This window comes from Hippoglossus hippoglossus, chromosome 15 (assembly GCF_009819705.1).
Source record: "Hippoglossus hippoglossus isolate fHipHip1 chromosome 15, fHipHip1.pri, whole genome shotgun sequence".
In the NCBI taxonomy this organism is placed as follows: domain Eukaryota; kingdom Metazoa; phylum Chordata; class Actinopteri; order Pleuronectiformes; family Pleuronectidae; genus Hippoglossus; species Hippoglossus hippoglossus.
In genome coordinates, this window is record NC_047165.1 from 21,483,551 (window position 1) to 21,506,188 (window position 22,638).

Here is a 22,638-nt window from a genome sequence, read left to right on the forward strand (position 1 = left end):
CTGGCACCATAGCTTTTTCCACCATACAGCTCTGTAGCTTATGTTCAGACCAGGGAAACTTTTACACTTTGTAACGAGACAAAACAAAGAAAAAGAGCAGATGGTGTCCTTTCTTTGAACTCTGTGTCCAAGGGGCTTTAAACTGACAGTACACTGCTACAACAGAGAACTACACTAACATTAAGTGTCTTCCCTTGATAAACACTATGGGCATTTTTCTTACCTGACACACAGGTGTCAGTGCAATGTAACACAGCAGTAAATGCAAATTCATCCATATTCAATACTTGCTCACACATTTACTATTGTACAATATTTGAAAAGTGTTAATCTCTGGAGACCTTTCGAGCAGATTTGTTTCAAATGTTTCCAGGTTGGCTTCTTTTGTTTAATGTGGAGTGGAACAAAGTTTATTTTTAAAAAGTTTGATAATTTTAGAGTCCAAAGATCATCTAAGCACTGAGACCTATGACCCAGGAAAGATGTCAACTAAAGGATATTGATTATCACCCAAAATACAGATTTTCACCTCTAAGTCACAACATTTGTAGAAATGGTTATTTTATTAACTCTAAACTCACTATACATAAAATGAATACGTCTTCAAACGTCTTCCAGAATTCCCTGTCTGTCTATCTATCTATCTATCTGTCTGTGTTTGTGCTCAGTTGTTGGAGTTGATGTCTGCTTCATCTTTGTCCTCGCTGATCTCCTTGAAGCTTTCCTTCGTGCCTCCTTCTTTCTCCCTCTGGCTGCTCCTGGAGGAGCTGGCGGAGGCTCGAGGCTGATAGTTGAAGCTGGCAGCACCGAAAGACACCCCTGAGTTAAAGTGAGTCTCCTCCCCCTCCAGCAGTTTCCTTGTGGGACCGAGAGAAACAAAATGTCAGAGTGGACATGCAGACATTACACGTCCCACAAATGCTTCAAGATACATTTTTTAATGGTGTCCACTAGTCAAGAGAAAGTCATCTTTTGTTGGGTTTGTCCTTTTTATCCTCTCAGCACCTGTAGGCAGCGATCTCTATGTCCAGGGCCATCTTGACATTGAGCAGGTCCTGGTACTCCCTCAGGTGCTGGGCCATCTCACCCTTCAGGTTCCTCAGCTCAGTGTCCAGATGGCCAATCGTGTCCTGTTACAATGGAAATGACAATGGATTCAGACGAGAGAAAAGCAAGGACATTATCAGCAGTTTTCTCAATGAATTTACTTAGCATGTGCATGGATCTATACCACGGTACTGATTTTCCAGCGGCATGATTTCCTCAAAGGGAATAAAGAATCCTTTAGGAGCTTTAGCCTTTCTAAAGAGCCAGTGAAAGCAGATGGCCTTCCTTTATCCGAATTAGCAGGTCAGAGGTTAATCTGATAGACACGCACCATTGATTGACTAAGAACTGTTTCGTGTCTTCTTCAGACCTTGAACTTGAATCCGTTGATCTCTGACTCTGAGTTGTCAAACATTGAGGTGAGAGTCTGTATTTTAAACAGGTTAATATTACAGACAGGATTTTTTAAATTCAAATTCCCCATTATTATTTCATAAGTATAGTTTATCACCTTTTAGTAGGAAGCCTCACTGCTGACATTCGATCTGAGAATTTGCTGTTTCTGCTGTTTGCTGTTAAATAAATAGTTCATATTTGAGGAGTTTTTTTAAAATTTGTTTTCTTTCTTTTTTATGGAACTACCAGCGCTAATGCTGACACATTATATAATCTATTCTGATTAGCGATTTGCCCGTTAATTAAACTCTGCACTTTTTTCTTTCTTCCTGCTTTTTCTTTTCTCTTTCCTATCTAGCTGCAGGCAGTTAGCTTAGCATAAAGATGGACAAGGAGGAAGAGCTAGCATTGCTCTGTTCAAGTCAAAAATCAGTCTACTGTCAACTCTAAAGCTCAGTAATAAGTAAGTCATAATCAATAATAAAGCTCAGTAATAAGTAATAATATACTTATTAATGATAAGTAAGTAATAATAGGTAATAGGCAATGATAAAGTTTGATAAATAATGTATACTTACAAATGATTAGTAAGTCATACTATGCCTACTAATAAGTAATAGGTTTCCAGCCTTTATGTTTAGCAAAGCTCCTGTCTGTAACTTCATATTTATTTATCATACAGACAAGAGAATGCTATCAACCGTCTCATCTACAGCTATAGATGCTGAGATTAAGAGGAAATTCATCAAACCATCTATCAATAAGCAATTATGAAACTACTTGCCTATGTGACTGAGTGGTGATTATGGCAGGATTACACTCAAATATCACTGATTTCACAATTTCACCTTCAGCTTTTTGATCCATCAACTCTTCAACAAACAGCCTTTATTGCAGTTTAATTAGTGGCTCAAACTTCTGCTATCTAAGAGGTTGGCAGAAGAACTGCCATCACAGGGCGTATGATTGATGGTTTTAATGATAACATGGCCAGTATGTTGTCTTCCTTGCTCCTACTCAGACTTGACATTGAAAGGTTTGGGACCGCCTGCTGTGTGCAGTTAGCAAACAGCTTTACTCAAGCTGTGACATAATTCAGGACCATGAGATCTGCTGGCTTCCAATCCTATTACTCTACAGACAGAACTGACCTCCATGCAGCCTGGAAGCAGGTGACTGAGAGCAAATGACTTTCCTTTTTCCCCATCAAGGCTTTAATTCACAAGTCTGCACTTAAGTAATGTTTATAAAAGAGTCCCGGAAAGAGTGATGCAATCTCATGATAACTGTCATGAAAGGGAATTAATGTTCTGAGTGGAACTGCTTCTTGTAAATGAAACGTGCAGAAATGAGTGTGCTTGGGGACTAAAATCTTCCATTTCCCTGAGAGATGTAGGAGACAAGGGCACAGTAATGCTAATAACAACATAAATGCCAACATACTGTAGGTCCACTATAGTTTTTAATGACTGTAATTGCTTGCCTGCATGGATGAGACTTCAGCATTGTGTCCATCCTCCATCTCTGCGATCTGCCTCTCCAGAGACTCGTTGGTGCCCCTCAGGGTCTCGATCTCGATGGTCTTGGACTGCAGCTGCCTCCTGAACTCGTTGATCTCCTCCCTGCTAGCCCTCATGGCCTCGTTGCTCCTGGTCGCCTGCTCGTTGAGGCTGGCAAACTTGCTCTTGTACCACTCCTCGGCCGAGTGCAGGTTCCTGGAGGCGATGGACTCGTACTGGTTGCGGATCTCCTTCAGAGCTGAGGTGAGGTCCGGTTTGGCGACCTCCAGCTCCACGGAGACCTGCTGTGACTCCATCAAGTTGCTCAGCTCCTGGATCTCCTCGTCGTGCACCTTCCTCAGGAAGGTGATTTCGTCCGCCAGCGACTCCACCCGGCGTTCCAGGTCCAGGCGAATGACTGCAGCGTCATCCACGTCCTTCCTGAAAGACTTCAAGGTCTGCTCTGCTTCCTCCCGTGCGATCACCTCCTCATCAAACTTCACATTGAGTTTCTGATAGTGAAATGAGAGAGAGAGAGGTGAGTTAATGGACAAGTAAGATTTGAAATAAAAAGCATATCCACATGACTCCGCAGCTCATTTTTGATTTGAGAAATGAGATGATGAAGATGAAATAATGAGATTTAGGATAATGTTGTCAACAAAATTCCTCACATGCATCATACATACATTATCATTACCACTGCCCAGTGGTTTTACCTGTAGCTCATCCTCTATGTTGTTCCTCTCGATCAGGATATGGTTCCTTTCCCTGCTCAAGTCATCCAGCTGTGACCGCATGTCCCTCATCTCCTGCTGGTAGACGTGAGCGACGCGGGACGGCTCGTTCTGCTTCTGCCGCAGGGTCAACAGCTCCGTCTCCAGCACTTTATTCTGCTGCTCCAGGTGACGCACTTTATCGATGAACATGGCGAAGCGATCGTTCAGACCCTGTGCAGGATAAAGGCTTGTTTATAATCCCACAATATTTTACTTTTGGATTAAAATACCAGGAAGGCTTCTAACCACTGGTGATTCATTTAAAATCTCCTGCATGTAATAACATAAACATCCAACCTTCCAAATGCACTCATTGTAATATCTCATGTCTCATCAAAATTGACAGTGTATTAAAGGTTCAGTGTGTAGAATTCAGGGACATCTAGTGGTGGAGTTACATGTTGTAGCTGAACACGCTCACCTCACCCTCCCCTTCCAACCTGTGGTAGCCTTCAGTTGTCATAAAAACTCAAAAGGTGTTTAGTTTGTCCACAAGGTCAAGCTTGTCTTTAAGAATAAAGGGATAAATCGAAAGTACATCTCCCGCCTCTCTCACCTCTTTGGTATGAAACATGAAATGTAGGTGACATCCCCACACATGGGTATTAAAAACACATCCACTGTTTGTCTTCCTGCCACCTGGGTTCTCAAAACATAATGAAACATTTACAGATATGACATCGTTGATAGCACTGGTTTTGATAACGTTTTTTTTCTCTGCAAGTCCCAGCTTTTTTGGGGGGGGGGGGGGGGGGGGGGGGGATCTGCAGCACTTAAAGGAACCTTTTAGTTCCTTTAAAAACGTTCCTGAGACAAAAAACTTCCTGGTACTTTTGGTCCAAATACAGTTTTTGGAGGAGAATCACACCACAATCACATTATATACCACACATAATGGCTGAGTCGTAAAAACACAGCCGCCATTGTGCTGCAACATTTCATTCTTCATATTATAATTCATTCTTAATTATTGTACACATAAACATCTTCAGGATTTGGACTGTTACATGAGCAAAATAACACATTTCAAGATGTCAGCTTGGAATCTGAGAAACTGGGTTGTCCTATGTTGTGGCATTTTATAGATTAAATAATTAATCAAGTAATGTCAGATTAATCCGCCATTAAAATAATGGTTGCAGCCGTGTTCTTGAGCTTTTGCCTGTATCACACAGAAGGTGTCACCATGCTGCTTTGTCAAACTCAACTTTTAAGTCAACTCTTAAAAGCCATTGTGATAAGGTGAAAAGGTCGAGAAGATACAAGTCAGTGGACCCTGAGTTATTCAGATGGTTCAGATGTTTTGTCAGATGTCTGATTAGCGTCGTGATTTTTATGGCTATGTTTATAAAGGTGTGCTGAATTGTGGGCAAAAAAAGCATCAGATTCAGGGGGATTAAAGTAACAAGTCTATTAAGAGATCAAAAGGCCAGGTCACCTTATTATAAGTAAATACAATTGCTGGTTCTTTCTTTACGATAAATGTGTCTGAATTATGTTATTGATAAAGGGCTTAAATTCAGAATGAGGTTATGAGAGGGGTATAATGCTTGTTTACGTCTGGATTTATTTAGTGCTCTACATAGGGAAATGTAAAATGACTATGCAAGGCCTGACACTGAAAGACTGAAACACCACAACTGGAAGGTCATTGGTCATAAATTAATATAATAATACGTTTTATAAGAATGAGCTGTTGAACACCATTTTATTTTATAAACTGTGATCAGTTTATTTATATAATATTTAGATTTTTATGGTTTGCCTTAATGTTTCATTTTGAATTGTGTTTTGAAAGGTGCTATATAAATAAAGTTAATTAATGATATTATAAAGAACAAGTTAAAATACTTTAAAGGCTTTAATAAAAAAAATAAAAAAGACCATTTACTGTAAGACGCATCATTATAAACTATTCTATATAAATCTATATATTTCTATATATAATCTACCTGCAGCTGCTCCTTCTCGTTGGTTCGAATGACTTTGAGTTCGTTGTTGACGACAGAAGTCTGGGTCAGGTCCAGTGAGTCGGTGGGCCCCGGAGAGAAAGAGGAGGACCGTCCCGACCTCCGGTACAGGCTGAGCGAGGACGCGTGGCTGCGGGACGCCGCCATGGACCTGAGCCCCGGGGGGAACCGAGAGGACGCGCTTCCGGTGCGGGACGGAGAGACGGGGAACCGGGAGGATTCCCCGAAGAGCCTCCGGTAGGACGAGGAGGTGTAGCGGTCCCCGTAGCTCATGTCTGCGGTGAGTCGGAGACAGCACTGATGTGCGTAAAGAGCTTTGCAGCAGCTTATATAGAGCAGGTGACAGGTGGCAGGTGGAGCGAACCACTTTACGCACGGAGGGACACTGAATAACGACACTATAACGTGTGTGCTGTGGTGAAGTGAAGATGTTGACTGAGGTTTTGCTTCTTGAAGAGATAGACACAAAGAGTGATCTCACTTCCCCCACGTTTTACCCAGACCTGTGCTCCATGTGTTCACTATGTGATGGAGTCGTCCTCCTCCACACCTCCAGTCTGTATTTCACTAATCACACCAGCAGACGCACAAACTCCCAATGAATGAACAAGCATCAGACCTAAGCCTCAATAGTTCACTGAGACTTGCAGTGTTTGAAATTTCTTCTACGTTACATGATAAGTTGATTTTACAGTAACTGATCAAATAATATATGAATAATTCATCTTAATTAATAATTAATAATATCTTAAAAATAGTATCTTCATTTATAAAGCACTTTTCAAAGTTACAAACTGCTTCACAAATAAAAACACACAAGTAAAAAAATACATACAAACATATAAACATTACAATCTAAACATTAATGCCTATTACAATAATAAAAACTAGAATTAGGTAATAAAGTAAATGTACATTTACACCTTGATTTAAAGGTACTGATTCCACCTGCTGCATCTCCTTCCACTGCCAGTGGATCTCAATGTGTGACCTGGGTTATATGAGGATTTAAAAAATCTGCAATATAGTGAGGAGTCAGACCATTAAGTGCCTTGTAAGTAATTAAAAGAACCTTAAAATCAAATCTAAAATAAACTGTAAGCCAGTGTAAAGAGGTTAAAACCGGGGTGAAGTGTTCCAACCTGTTTACTCTGGTTCAGTTGAGCACATTTGGATCATGTGGGACCAATGTACATTTTAAAATCCAATAAATTCAAAGTACTTTTTTCAGCTTTCAGACTCTGGTTTTGGAGAAAACTGTAAGGAATACGTTTGTATTTTTCTCCTCCTGTTTAGGTGAATGCTATAATTTATATTTTGTTTATATTCTTTGTTTGTGAAACCATTTGAATCTTTATCATAACAATTAAACTGAGCTCATGTTCCTGCAAGAAAGTATACATTCATGGCTGAGCCCAGAGGTTCCCTGATCATCATGACAGTTATTTTGTGGTAATTAAATTAACTGTAGATTTATTTATATTAGACACATTATATGAACTGAAATAATAGGGGCCTTAAAGCACCATAACAATTGACTTGATACCCAACCTTGAAGAAGGGCCCGAACAGAAGACTAGGGCTGTAATATTGAGTATTTGTATTCATGTCCACAAATCGTAAGAAACCAAGAATACATCAGTCCATCTCATGACATGCCAACTTCCTTACCCTGGTCTCAAATTGCATGTTCCTTTATGTAAAGAGGTGATTAATTCATTAAATATCTTGACAGTTGTTTTTTCGTGTTTTTTTCATTCACAGTCTATGGTTCTTTCCTCATCACCCATCAGCTTCTGGTGCCACTGTGGCCCAATAGCTCCTCCTCTCTGCCGCAGGAAAAAAATCCCTGTAGCCCTGACCGATGAACAAGGTCTACTGATGCTGTATTATCACTAGTTTGATAAAACCCTTCACGAATGACTGAGCAGGTCATTTTACACCATGGAAATGGAAATGGAATCATTTAAAATGGAATCACGTCAGTTTATGATGGTTTCAAAGAAAGAGTGCGAGGGGTTGTCTTTTTTTATTCCAGTTCAGTCATTAATTATATTATAACACTTATATATTTATAGTTTAGATTCAGTCGGGATGTAAAGCATTTTACAACATAATAATAATAATAATAATACATTTTATTTAAAGAGCGCTTTTCATGATACTCAAAGACACTTTACAACATTAAAAGTTGAGCATAAAAAGTAGCACAATATAAACATATAACACATGTCAAACATTCACATTAAAAGCATTTCTAAAAAGGTGAGTTTTGATTAGAGTATTGAACATGGTAAGGTCGGTGCAGTCCCGGATGTGTTTGGGTAGAGAGATCCAGAGGGAAAACAAAGGAAATGAACCTCTTTATCTGTTTCATGCTTACATGAGTCTCATGTAGCCTGGGTGAGTTATTCACCTGTGATGTTGATTAATATACAATGAGTTGCACAAAGTAACTGTACTTGAAATCTTTGCATTGCACTGCTTATAACAGATTTAAAGTGTTGGATATGTGAGGGTGGACAGGACAACTGGGACAAACAGTTGATTTCTCCAGTGGCAGCAGCAGCAGCCTCAGAGCGCTCCTGCATTAATAACTAATGGTGTGGTCTTTATTGTTGTTTAAAGAAGCCCCGTGTCAGCATCTGCTTTTATGAGCTCTATCATTTCCGTTTATATTGGCCTCCTATGGTGCACATTCCTAAATAAAGATGTGTTTAATCAAATTAATAGACGCAACGTGACACTGGAGCCCGATACAGTCAGTGCAGCATTTGTGGATGGTTCCTGATTGTATGGACAAACAATGAAGATCTACCATGTCTCGTATGTTGTGTCCAATGTAGGCTGCTTGATGGGAATGTAGAGGCAGTGGGTATACACATAGAGCTAGGGTGTGGTCAGTCAAAGCCCAGCACTAAACTTTCTCCCTCTGGCCCTCAACTGTTCAATGAGGAATCCAATGAGTCCATACTTTATACGAATCTTATGTAAAAGACAAAATATATCTGGTCTTTGTGCTGCCATGAAAGTAAAGCCCTCAATGTCAATTTGGTGAATTTTCCCATGGAGGATTTCTCTCAATTTTTCTGAGATGCTGACAAATACTGTGGAGCTGCATCTTGTCTGCCAGTAGAGGCCAAGGGGTGGCTGCCAAAGACTAAAAGTGGGGGTGAAGTTGCATCTGATTGTCAGTAGATTAAGGTGTAGCTCCTGGAAGTTGGCAGAGGCTGAAGATCGCTGTTGAGAACGGAGGATGCATGAAGTGGAAGGAGCTGTCTACTGTAGGAGGAGGAGAATGCTGCAGTGGGTTAAAAGAGGCTGGAGACTGGAGCTGGAAGTGACTGGTGGGTGGAGGTTTGACCTGTATCTGTTTGCCAGAATCAGGAGGAGCAGTTGGAGGCCAGAGCTGCAGGTTGCTGGCAAAAGCTGAAGGACTTAAGGGAAACTATGGGTGGAGGTTTGGGCTAAACCTGTCTGTCAGAAGATGCAGGTTAATGAGACTGCAGAATCTGAAGGTGGAGATAGAGCTACAGGTTACTGACAGAGGCGGTAGGTAGAGGTTCCAGGTGCAGCTATCTGCTATGAGATGCTGTTGGATCAATGCACTCAGTGGTTCCTCATGTCAACCAACAGGATCATTGTTTATACCCCTCAGGTTGAACTTCAAGAAGTAGTTGATGATTAAGGAATTTGAGCTGCAGTTTCCTTGGACTGCCAGCAGAGGTCAATGTAAATCAAGAATTACCTCATCTTCCTGATCCTCTGAAGTCCTTTGGGTGGTGTTGGAGCTGTGGGATGTGGGAAGAAGCAGGTGCACAGTTGTAAGAAAACAGGGGGGATGCAGTTATGGCAGCTTCAGCCAGCTCTGTTGGAATTCAGCCATCAGCAGACAGGCACATGCGCTTCCTGTATATACATAACTGTGTGCTGACATGTTTGTTCGTGTGCACAGATCATTCTGACAAACCTGTAGCTGACTGATAAAATGAGGAGCTGAACAAAAGCGATAATCTGATAAACGTCTGTACTCTACAGTGAGTTTATACGATCTTACATTACATCTCCACCCATCGTGCCACTATAGCATCATGGACCTCTAGGGATGGTGTCTCCATAATCCTGAACATTGAAGTCATGGAAAGTATATTATTGTTTTTTAAATCCAAACATCTCAGGGAACTGGGTTGACACATATTAACTAACTATCCAGTTCTACAACACCTAAGAAATGGTGGTCACTCCCCCTGAATTAAACTCTACGCGGAACATACATGAAGAAATGGACTTTGCTCTCGCCAGGTTAGTATTGATAGCAACATCGTTTGATAACGGCACATAATACACAGGAGAGCATTAGGTTTGAAACTGATTTTGAGACAATGTGTCCCAGTTCAGGGGCCTTCAGAGGCTGCGGTCAACATGGCCTGAGGAAGAAGAAAGCTTTCTTCGTAGGCCGCATAGGCCAAATGAAAATGACACGGTCTTGCCTACGAAGGTTTTCTGTGATTAGCATCATCAACATGTCTCACCTCCCACCACCATCTGTTGCTTAGCAACAGAGCCATAATTGGTGGGAAAGTTTTAATATGTACACCGTTAGCTGTTCGGTTGAGTTGAAGCCTGATACTAACATTTAAAACTTTAAGCATTGCGCGTCTCATCTCCTTGAAAATCAGCAAATCACCAAAGTGCAATCAATCCAGGATAGGTTGGGCTGTCCCAAATGCAGCCTCAGAGGGAGGCGGCCCCTGAATTGAGACATAGCTCTTCTACTAAGTCGGAAATCCAACATGGCTCCACAGCGCTACTAGTGGTCAAAAACTCCACAGAACCCAATTCACATTAAACATCCAGCTTGACTTGTTCACCAGTGAGCCAGCACCAGTTTCCTTTAGACAAATATAACATATAGCAGTCTCCAAAGCAGTCATAAAGACAGAGGACTTTGTCTTTGTGTCAACAGTGTGAACTCTGAAAGAATATTTTAATTACTTGCTAGGCTATAAAATAATGTATTTGAATTATTTTATTGGAGAAGAATATGAAAATCCAGGATTAATTCACAGTTTCTCTCCAGTGCTTAATGTAATCCACTTCATATTTGTACCTAAATGTTCATATTAATTCCGTGATGTAGCGTGTGTTCCCGCCCACCTGCCTTAAATGGAGATTTCCGTCCCTTTAAACCCGCACACGGGCCGTGGAGGCTGCGTGACTGCACGCCACACTCTGCGTGTCCGCCCCAGCGCCATTGGCCGCCGCCGCTGTGTGGGCGGGACACGACGCTGTGACTCAGCTCTGAGTCACCGCACGACATGTCTGTCACACACAGCCCGCTGCTGCTTTCAGGGACCGTGCGGACATACGAGGCTTTTAATTCGTGTCACATAAATATCCACACGAGGAGGGAACCAAGGCACACAGTGACACAGACCTTCTTAGCGTGTAAATATCCACGGGAGAATGTAGTGGGATATTCTGGATGCGCATATTTTGTAAGTATAGTTAATCTAACATATTTTGTGTTGAATTGCTAAATTAATATTTAAATGGTAGCTACACTACCCAGAAGCTAGAATAAGATGTAACTTCTTATCGCACTTATTATTTAAAATCCAATTTGAGCTTGTGTTTTGACCTCGCACGCGCAAAGTGCTCGTTTGTTTGTGTTTACGATCTGCTCCGCGGCACGTGAACGCATCGCCAGAGTGTCTGATCGTACATGACTTCGCATTGATCTGTGTCAGGGGAGACGCTGGACTGCTCCTGGTCCATCGGGTCGGTTTGGTGAAACAGAAACTTCTCATCCTTACAGCCAGGGAGTGAGCGTTCTTCCACCGCGACAGCTACACCCAGAGAGCCGCTTCCTCCCACCATACCCTCCACTTCAGCTCCGTGCTGGACGGATCTGCCACACAGGGTGAGTGTCTCCAACTGCGCCTTGAACTCTGCTGTGTGATGATGTCCGCGGCTTGTTTCTCGGAGCCTCTCCATGTGGAGGTTACGCACGGTTTGACGCACGCTGCCTCCACATGTAAGCACGCTAAACGTCTTCGCCAAGTCTCCCCCGGTGCGGTCGACATGGGACGTGTACGTGTCCAATGAATTGACGGAGTGCTCTCGCTCGCCCACACCAGTCAAACGCGCTCACAGGACGAGAAGCGCTGCGTGGAATTCCCGTTACGCACCATTTCATTGCGTGGGACAAAGTACCGCCGAACCACACTGGAAAACTGTTGTTAATCCGCTCAGGTTTGCTGTTTAAAGCAAATACGTGGTAGAAATACGCGGCTGATAGTTTCTAATACATACATTGAAACTGATTTTTCAAATCGGCAATCACATGCTACACGCACTGTGGTATAATATAATGAAATATTCAATTTGGTAATGGTGCCCCCTGTTTGGACATCCTTCAGCTGCTGTAAGAGACAGTGGAGCTGCCGTCACGAGCAGAGGGACTCGATTCTCAAAGTTACAAATATGTTAGTTATGTTCATTTATGAATTAGTCGAGGGATTATTACATTTCTCACGGAATCCAGTTGGAAATGTTTTTTGTAGCTACTAGAGAGACCTGAACCGTTTGGAGTTGGATGAACTGACCACAGTGTTCTCTGTGGAGAGCTGTTCGCTGTTTGGCTTCTGCTGCCTGCTTTACATAATCAGGTTGTCTTTAAACTCGCACGCACGCACACACGCACGCACGAACACACACGCACACACACACACACACGAACACACACACACACACACACACACACACACACACACACTGACTGACTGACTGACTGACTGACAATCATATCCTGTTCTGCTGCAGCAGTCACTTGGGCCTGATCCACAGTGTGTAATTTGCTGTGTTAGAGAGAGAGAGTGCGCGCGTATGTTTGTATGTGTGTGTGTGCACGTGTGTGCGCGTGTGTGTGTCTGTCTACAAGAGTATAGATTAATATCTGTTATAATGCTGTCATGACGTTTCCACACAGTGTGCTCTCATGAGGTGGTTTAAAGTAAGTAAGTAATCTTTCGGTCAGGTGACTGTTTCCACTGATTGCTGTTTTAGAAATCTATAACTCCACTAGAATTTGGAGGGAATTTTTTTGCAGCCATAATTACAAATTCTCTCTCAGAATTCGATTTGACATAAAAAGGGAAATACAAAGAAACCTCATAAAATGACTCAAAGTCTAGTGTATAGAGTCTAGCTGAGGCCTTTTGTCTTGTCTCAGATATACAACCATCTGTTGTTATCAGTTCCAACCAAATACTGATTTCCGCTCTAAACTACTCAAGTGTTTGAGGCCTAGAAAATTTGGACCGTCACCTGGCTATCTCCTGGTCTTGAAAGGTATTAAATATTGATTTGTGTCATTCACTCACAAAAATCCTAAATAGTTTCTCTAATTGGAGCAGGCTATAGGTAAAAGTGTGATGTGATTTATTTTATACCTTAATGCTAGTAAGATTATGACATTACATTAACATTAAAACCCTTTCTGTGTGGTAATAAAGGGACCTAAATTTAACTTAACTTAAATTACTTTTCTTAAAATTTAACGATTAATGATGGTTTTATAGCTTTCGACAAAAATACACACATTTGTCACATTTTCTTTTCTGATCATGCATTATACAGCTATGATATGTACATTTTCACAGCTTCCATGTAAAATCTTCTCTATGGCTGTTGAATCAGCCAAGTCAGCCTGCCTGGCCTGTGCTGGCCTGGCTCGGGCTGACCAAAACTAATTGGCCGCCGTCAAGTGGCCATGGGGGCTGCCGGAACTTTGTCAACGGGATTACACAAGCAATCAGGCCTCTAATTTAGCAGCTAATCCAGATTAAGGTGCCGTGGGTTGGTCTGTGTTCCCAGCCTGTAGCTCAGACGTTGCGGTCCGTCTGGCAGGCGGAATCAGCAGCCATGCATCCATCGTTCGCTGTCTCTGTCTGAACACTGGGACGAAACACCCTCAAGTAAAGTCAGGTCCCTACAGTTCAACTGAAATCTTGTCTGCTATCGTAGTGTTTCTAAACCCATACTGTGAAGAGTGATATTTTCTTTATGGTTTACAGAGACAAATGTGTGGTTGGCTTTTGCTCTCAGTAATGACCTGGATCACTTTGGCATACAGCTGGTAAACTGTTGCAGAGCCACACTTAACCTATGTGCATAGTTTGTTTTATAAAATCCACTCCACAGAACAGGTCGATCTCCAAGTGCAAGTGAAGGGCGTTTGTTTTCCTCTGACCAAATTAAATACATTCAACACTCCAGCTCTCAAATAAACTGCTCCACAAGTGAGGTGCGACTGCAAGGGTTAAAAGCTGAACTAAACACCTTAATAAGCATTGGATTGTCTCCACAGCTCTGAGAATGAAGGTGTGTACCTGTGGCTGTGTGCTGCAATGAAGAAGACTCGTGCTTTTAGAGAGCATCCCCCCAAATTTCAGGCTCAAAATGCCCTTGAATAGGACATTACACTTATTCTTACTCATTTTATGTTACATATCCACTGTATTCTTGATTTACAATCAAGATTTAAAGTCATCCTCTCTGTGGAACATTTTGTATTTATGTGCGATATATGGGGATACATGAAGTTCATCAACTTAAGAGTAGCTCTTTGTGGACAGGTGCTGCATTTCTGAGTTTCAAACCACTAACTAGTAACTGGAGGGTCTGTTTTTTTCTGAACTTCTCCTTTGAATACATTTGGCATCTAGTATGGAGAATGTGACAGAGAGACTGAAAGAGACAGAGAGAGATAGGGGGAAGGGAGAGGGAGGGAGAGCTCTGTGAACTATAAATAGACAGTGGGAGAGTGGTTGTGATGATAGCATCACCACACAATAATCCTTCAGCAGGACCGGCATTACTCCGCTGCACTACACCAGCCCTATCAGTGAACAGGTATCCCCTCTAATTTCCCCTGTAAGCAGGGTTATCTGGTGAACCTGAGCCTCTGACCCTCAGTGTCTCCATGTGTGGATGCTGTATTAAGCTCGTTAATATGGACCTGTGGGTAAAGGGGCATGTTTCACTGTGGCCCAGCCCGTCTAAATCCAGAATAATCCTTTTAATTTTGTCGCGTTCAGGGGCTAACAGGTCAGTCGGACTGTCTTGTTGAATGTCATGTTGGACCCTCACGATGGCTCCCATTGGCTGTCACTCACCAACCAAATATCAACTATCATCAGCTTCATATTTCTCTTAATCTGGAAAAACTTGGTTGAGCCTTTTTTGTAAATGAATTAAACAGCTCACAAAAAAAACACGTTTCAGTTCTATTGAAGAATCACTCATTAAAACATATCCCCTTCGCAGAGCACTCACAGTCAGGCGATAGAGTGAGTTCCCATAAACTTCCCCTTAGCATTGCATTGACAGGTAATATAGCAGTTTAGCATTTACGTCCATCCATCCATCCACCGATCCATCTATTCATCCAGCCATCCATCCATCCATCCATCCATCCATCCATCCATCCATCCATTCATTCATTACAGTCCAAACCAAGAAGGAAAATTATGTCAAGTAATTATTTTTTAGCATAATCCTGTTTGTTAAGCCTAGTTGTTTATATTTTCACTTTAAATGTTGAGAAAACGAGAACTAATCATGCTCAGCACATGTATTGCTATCCTGGGCTGAGTGATTGGAATGCAAACATCCCCAAATCCAGTACAGAGTAAGACAGAGCCACTAACATTAGCTTGAGCTCTGATGGCGTGGTGGTGAGACTCAATGGGTGTTGTAGGCAGAATGGTGCCTCTTCAAATCCCACAAAGGTCTGTTCTGGCACTATGCAACTTCAGTGAGGGGGAATGATCTCCTGTGAGAAATACATAATTGAATGATAGTCGGTGGCTTTAACTGCCAGAATCAGGCCTAGCAAGTTCAAGATTAAAGCCAAACTTACGATCAGTTACAGATTTCCGGTTTGGGAACCCAGAGATCATGAGACATACACACCTGTCAGTCCAGTGACTGGGACCATGCTGTCACAGCTCCAGTCAAGTCATCCATAGGCTTTGACAAAAGACAACTAACTGTGTGTGTGTGTGTGTGTGTGTGTACTCTCAGTGCCTTTACTGTGAGTGGTGTTCACATCGCTCCACCCCTTCAGGCACTGACCTCCTTTTTGTTATTCACACATGCAGCACCTTTTCTGGGTTCCTTCGCTCCCTTTCTCTCTCCCATAATGACGTATGTACGTACATTTGTGTGCGTATGTGTGTGTTTCACCTCAATCCAACTTAACTTAAAAAATGCACATATTAACTTTGATGCATTAGGGGAAAACTGAGGGGACAGACACTAGACTTTATGTGTACTACAGTACTTTCTGTGTGCCTATTGTATGTTCAAGAGTACACAAATGCTAGTCTCTTTTATTTCATTTTGTAAAAAGAATTATGATAATTTAACCGAAAACCAATTGTGCTTTAATTTGGCATGATGTCGAAAAATGTAATTAATATTCCAATTCTTTTATTATACTTTAATATAGTTTATACTTGACCTTGGGAATATGTACACTGGGGACTGAAAGACGTTTTGTGAAATTATTAGTATTAGTATTTATAGACTTTATTTTCATTTTTAATTATAACAGTTCACAATCTATTCATTTTAAATTCCCCATTGATATTTATATACATATATTGTCTAATTAACCATTTATTTAGATTATGTTGTTATTATTAAAACCATTCCTTTCATATTAGTCCAACAAGCAGCAGTGTTTAATGCTTTAAAAAATGAAAACGTGAAAATACTGTCATTGGAAGTTGTGTTTGTTCCTCGGACATGAATCACGATATGAGCATGATTCATTACAACATCATACATCCTGCTTTCTGCTGTACACACAATATGTTTATGATGAGCACCACAATGCACTTAGTATCCAATGGCCGAGCAAGTATTATGCCTTTTTCAGATGAGAGGCAGAGGAGACAAGACTAAACATGTATAGATCTCAAGCACATGTGCTGTACATGCAGAACACACACACACACATGCACACCCACCCACACACACCCGGACAGGGAGATCGGATGTCAGAAGAGCAGCATTTGTAGAACAGGCATCTTAACAGGAGCCAGAGGAACAAAGAATTAATAATGGATGAGGCTGCATTCAAAGAGAGGATAGATGGATGGATGGATAGATAGACAGACAGACAGACAGACAGACAGACAGACAGACAGACAGACAGACAGACAGACAGACAGACAGACAGACAGACAGACAGACAGACAGACAGATAGATAGATAGATAGATAGATAGATAGATAGATAGATAGATAGACAGACAGATAGATAGATAGAAAGGATTGGTTAATGGTATGTAGGTGAGTTATGATTGGTAGGTAGGTATAGGTTCATTTTATTCGACCTCTTTCAGTTCCATCTCTGAATCTCCCCAAAAACTAAAAACACTGAATCACATAATTCATTATTATAATGTATAGGTGTTATTTTAGAATTTTAATACAAAGTCTATCTAGGTTGGAAAATTTGCAGTGCCTGTCGGGAAAGGGGGCATCCTCTCTACGAAAACGCACACACACACACGCACGCACACGCACACACACACACACACACGCGCGCACACGCACACGCACACGCACACACACACACACACACACACACACACACACACACACACACACACACACTCAGATGTTGAGATATTATCATGTTACCTCCCTCACTGACTCATTGCTCCACTACCTGTATAGTAGTCCGTGTTACACTGCGTACACTGATGGAATACCCCCTCCCACACACTCCTCCTCCCACTCTGTGTGTGACAGTGAGAATATGCTGCTCGCTGCTAACACAACAGTGTAGCTTCACAGACTGGAAGAGCAGTTCAACAGTGAACATTTGAGCATATGTGCACAAATACCATGTTCTCCTTATATTAGTTCAATGTTATTTTAACGTTTCTCACAGGGTTCAGATCTGACGAACATCAGTCAATCAATCACATTTTATTTGTCTAGCCCATATTCACAGATCACAATTTGTTTCATAGGGCTTTAACAAGGTGTGACATCCTCTGCCCTTAAACCTCAACATTTTGATTGTTGCATGTTATTAAATGAAAAGATGGCTCCCAGTTAGATTGAATAATCATCTACTCATCTTAATTATCAGATGTAATGTAAGTCGAGTCAGGTGTCCGTAATGATGTTACACATTTTGATCACACCTCCTTAATGCACCACTCACTCACCAAAACTCAAACAATTATCGTAATCAGTTTATCATTAACAGTGTTCACAAAAGCTTCATGAAGTCTCACGGCTTCACAGTACCAGGTTTCAATCTGATCCTAATATCTGATGTCAAAGAAGGAAACTGATGCTGACCAGTCTCACTGCTCAGATGGAAACTAACCTTTCTTTCAGCAAACTGAATGCACTGTCATCTTACTGCTGGGTATGTAACAACTCTACAGCTCCAACAGCAGCTCTGTGAGTGTGAATTCACATGGTAGTTTGACTCAAATGCTGATGTCAGCATGCTAATATGCAAAACATGAGAATTTACTCTGCTGATATGTTATGTGCCATTCATTTTACACTTGATTATGAACCAAAAGTATTGCGCAAATGCAAAGTTTGACCTGATGGAATCAGAAGATCAAGTACATTATACCTTCCACCAAATCCTCCCACTTTTAAAGCTTATATTTGGTGTGCCACTCACTTTTTTTTAATCAAACTGCCCTTAAAGGGATAGTTCACCGAAAAGTTTAAATTACCTCATTATCTACTCACCACTATGCCGATGGATGCGTGGGTGAAGTGTTTGAGTCCACAAAACACTTCTGGAGCCTTGCAGCCGAATCCAATAAAATTGAAGAAACTGGTGACCTATACTTTGGACGTAATAAAACAACAGAAAAAACATAACATGCCTCCATACTGCCCGTGCGATGTCATCCAAGTGTCTGCAAGCCCCGACATTCATATTCGACTCGAAACGGCGTCATTTACACCTTGTTTAAAGCCTAAAAGTCAGCTGATATCTACCTACGAGGTGCGTTCAGGGACACACCATCGCAGGGCTACGTCAGCTAGCTGAGCCACTTCCAGAGCATTCCTCTGCCAAGGCCCAACAGTCTCCCAAAATTCAATCACTAAAGATATCAGTTCTCTAAATGTTTTTTTATCAAGATCCATGGATTATTCTCTGGATAATTTGTGAAAATGTAAAAACAAAACTCCTATCTGGCCATGTTAAAGAAAGTGGTAAGGTTGACTGGATCCGCCCCTTTGTCCAGATTTTTACAAAAGTTTCAAAGGTTCTATTTTGGCCCATGTCCCATCCTTCTACCAAGTTTTGTTGACATTCAAGAATTTTTGTGTAATCCTGCTGACAATCGAACAAATGGACAGGGTCGAAAACATAACCGAACAAGACGAGGGACAGTTTCCATGTACTGTCATTACTGTCACTTTATAGCTTCTATCTGGCACGTTTGTTGCATTTCATGAATCAGTAACTGAACTTTTAGTACCTAGAATTTCTTGCAAAGTAACTTTATGTTTGCTGAGTTGCACTAACCATCACCCCTTGCAAACACTCTGTTGCTCGCTCATTCTTATTTGCAGAAGTGTGAGATAGTGAAAGTGTGTTGTTTGCTTAAACAGCAGAAACTGAAAGTTTATATCAGCAGGGTGCACATACAGTATATAAACATTTGTTCAAAGTCTATATCAGGATGGTCTGTCCTCCCACTCACCTGTACAGTGTTGCATGTAGTGCAGTGTATTGCCACATATACAGTATAGTATTGCATTATTGACTGTTGTGCCCACACTGAAAAATCCAGCCATGGCAAGTGTTGAATGGGTGAGGGTCTGTTCCAGGGCCAGCTTTGATATTGGGGTACTTGGCTTGCAGCCGCTGCATGATCATGGCCTGATTATGATTATATACTTTGTTATACGGTGCTGTGTCAGCTTGGCAGCCATTCAACTGACTGATATGTGTCAGTGGTGCAGAGTATAGCATTTGGGGAGATTACTGTTTTGGTCTCTGACTGAATGATGATGTGTGTAATGCCATAATTTGGGCTATGAGTGGAAGCAAGTAGTCCGTATTTGGGAAGGCGTATTCACAAAGCTGGTCATGCATGCGCTGATAGCACACAGCTGAAACAGGTGGATTGCTCCTCTGGAAGGAAATTGGTTTGACTCGGCTGTGTGTGTGTTTCTTTGCTCCCTCTTGAGGAAAAAGACACTGTGCACTGCAGAAACCAGAGGGTTTGGATTCTCAGAGAGATCTGAGGGATTATGAGAAAAGGAAAAACTCAACTGCTAAATCTCTTTTCCCCTCTGGATTTTGTCACATCTGTGCATTTCCTAGTGAATGGGAGGTACATTTATCTCTTTAGGTCTCTATATTAATTGATATTGTATAAACCTATAGGGTCGAATCACTTCTTGTTGGACCTGTTCACTACTTATAGACATATATCGGCGGGGTTGTCCACTTACCTGAAGGCCAGTGGTGTGTTCCTCGGCTCCTCATGTTGGGTGCACCTTTATCCGACATATAAAGGACAAGGGATACTCATATACGACGTATGAACGAAGCCACCTACGTCAAACTTGAACGACCATCACTCAACAGAGGAGGTGGTCTACAACACCACTTATCTGCCACTTATAATGCAGCCTCGAGAGCCCCCTCCCAGACAGCTTGACACCCATTCACACCGTGACGCATGTCACCCAAACGCCTCAGATGACGGCCGGGCGGGACAACGACAAACATGTGACCTCAACAGCTCTCAAGGTGTAAACGAGCCTACGAGAGGTCTTACATGTCGGACCCCCCCCCCCCCCCCCCCACACACACACAGTAGGCTGGATATTAGGAAGTTTTTTTACAGTGTGTTATCAGAACTGGCAGCTTGAATGGTGTAAATATAGATCTAAATAGCACACATGAAGTCTGTATGATATAAGTTATGTATGTGTGTGTGTATGTGTGTGTGTGTGTATGTGTGTGTGTGTGTGTCTGGATAGCTGAGGACAGTTCTCATGACTCTTGGCTGGCTTGTTCTGTAGCAGATTTTTCTGTCTAATTATTAATGAGGAGGACAGCAAACACACCCGTCTATCTCTCTGTGTGTGTGCGTGCGTGTGTGTGTGGTCAGGCGTTTGTGTTTGTTGTGTTTCTTTGTGTCTACTGGGACTGGCATTGGGCCAGTTTGCAGGCTGCCTCGGAGGGATTTGACTGGTTCCTGCTGGTTTCCATTGGTCACCACTGTCTCTGCTGTGACCTGAACCCAACTGGACCACTCTGGACTAGCACTGAGCTCAGGTGCACTGGACTGGACTGGACTGGTTAAGACTGGAAATAGACAGATGCTTGAGCAGTGTGTTCAGAGAGGATTGGACCAGATGAGTCTGGACTGGATCCCGCACAGATAATTTATTCCCCAATTTTCCATCCTATTTGCTGTTATGTTCCCTGAGCCTGCAGAAGCAGCTCACGTTCTCAGGTTTTCCACATTGTGTTGTTTTCAGAAAATCTCGCTCACTTTGCCTGTATTTGTTTGTCTGAGCAGTTTGGGCTGAAAAAGCTTGAAAGCAAAGCATTTTTCTAAAGGTTTAGTTTGGCTCACAATCACCGTGCCGACGGAGAAAGTTAAACTCAATATTCGTCGTCAGTTTTTTCCCCTCCCGTCTTTAACCTGCTCTGACTGCTCTCCATCTGATTTTAAAGAGATTAATCTTATTTTGTTGCACAATAGCTGCTCCATTTTAGTCGTTCCGCTCGAGCTGTCCACTAAAATCAACCGCTGTGTCTTTGTGTTTGTGTGTTCATGCATCGGACATTACAGCGTCAAACAAAAATAGGAAAAAGAAACAATGACATATAGAATCGATAAGAATATAACAATGTGTATTGCTCCATGTGTGATAAAACCTTCAAGATGTGGTTGGTGACATGTATTGACTTTTGCTGTGTACAGGGAGGAGTACCAAAGAAATATGTGGTACAATGAGTTGCATTGTATGGCTTACGAACCCACAGGCAGCTGTTGTGTTGCTGTTTGGGATTGATGATGATAATGATGATGAGCTATGGAGTCCTTCTTTCAGCGTCTTCATTCAGCAAAATGGACTGACAGTCAGGTTTAAATGGTCTGCTTGATCGCTCTCCTACAGTCCACTGACTCGTGGCTGATGACCTTTAACCTCTTCCCTGTCGAGGCTGTGTTTTGGCCAGGTGTCCATTTTGTCTGTTTCTGATCATCCAGTCTGCGTCCACACAAATACGATTTAGTTTTTCAACAAGAGAAATGTTTTAGCTCCATATCAGAAGAAACCTGGAAATGCATATCACATGACCACTCACATACTGTACATTGGGCATGTGTGTTCCTTCCTGAGTGTAAACAGGAAGCAGATTCTCTACATGCAGCTGGTTGCGTAGTTAAAGACAATGCTATAATTGTTTACATTTTTTTTAACGACATCCTATTAGTGTGGAACACAGACTGAATATAAAGATGGACGACACGTCTTCACTTCCTTTCACTATCCAGAGATGAAGCTAAATATCCTCATTGTAGCCACAGTCTGCACAGTAGTGATCAGGAGATGGAGTCATGGTGTTGAAGTCCCAGTGATACATGTGATTGACCAATCGCTAGTCAGCCTCAGCTGTTTTTATAGCATCAAATAACTAATTAAAACCACTAACCAGAAAAATGAACATTTGAACAAACATCTGTGTGATAAGACCTACCTGAAATGACCATCCTACATGTATATTTTGACTTTTTACTTTGGTCCATGTCCATAGAGGAGGCAGGATTTCAAATGTAAACTGTAGCCAGCCACCAGGGGACGATCAAGATGCTTTGGCTTCGCATTTGGAGAGCTGTTATATTGTCCATCTTTA

The 22,638-nt window shown here is 41.8% G+C and overlaps 2 protein-coding genes across 2 annotated transcripts in view; one reads left to right on the forward strand and one right to left on the reverse strand.

Moving 5' to 3' along the window:
• Window positions 1–234: 234 nt before the first annotated feature.
• Window positions 235–6,006, reverse strand: inaa (internexin neuronal intermediate filament protein, alpha a). The gene is made up of 5 exons (XM_034609699.1): window positions 5,674–6,006; window positions 3,662–3,892; window positions 2,927–3,454; window positions 1,006–1,130; window positions 235–857 (listed from the first exon to the last, which is right to left on the reverse strand). Exons 1-5 carry the CDS (start codon window positions 5,962–5,964, stop codon window positions 665–667), a joined length of 1,368 nt encoding a protein of 455 aa, XP_034465590.1. The 5' UTR covers window positions 5,965–6,006; the 3' UTR covers window positions 235–664.
• A 5,045-nt stretch (window positions 6,007–11,051) lies between these two features.
• sertad2b (SERTA domain containing 2b) overlaps window positions 11,052–22,638 on the forward strand; it is a 39,565-nt gene continuing 27,978 nt past the window's right edge. The window contains exons 1-2 of the mRNA XM_034608477.1: window positions 11,052–11,189; window positions 11,510–11,614. The gene's annotated coding sequence lies outside the window, so the exon portion shown is untranslated. The remainder of the gene's footprint in view (window positions 11,190–11,509; window positions 11,615–22,638) is intronic.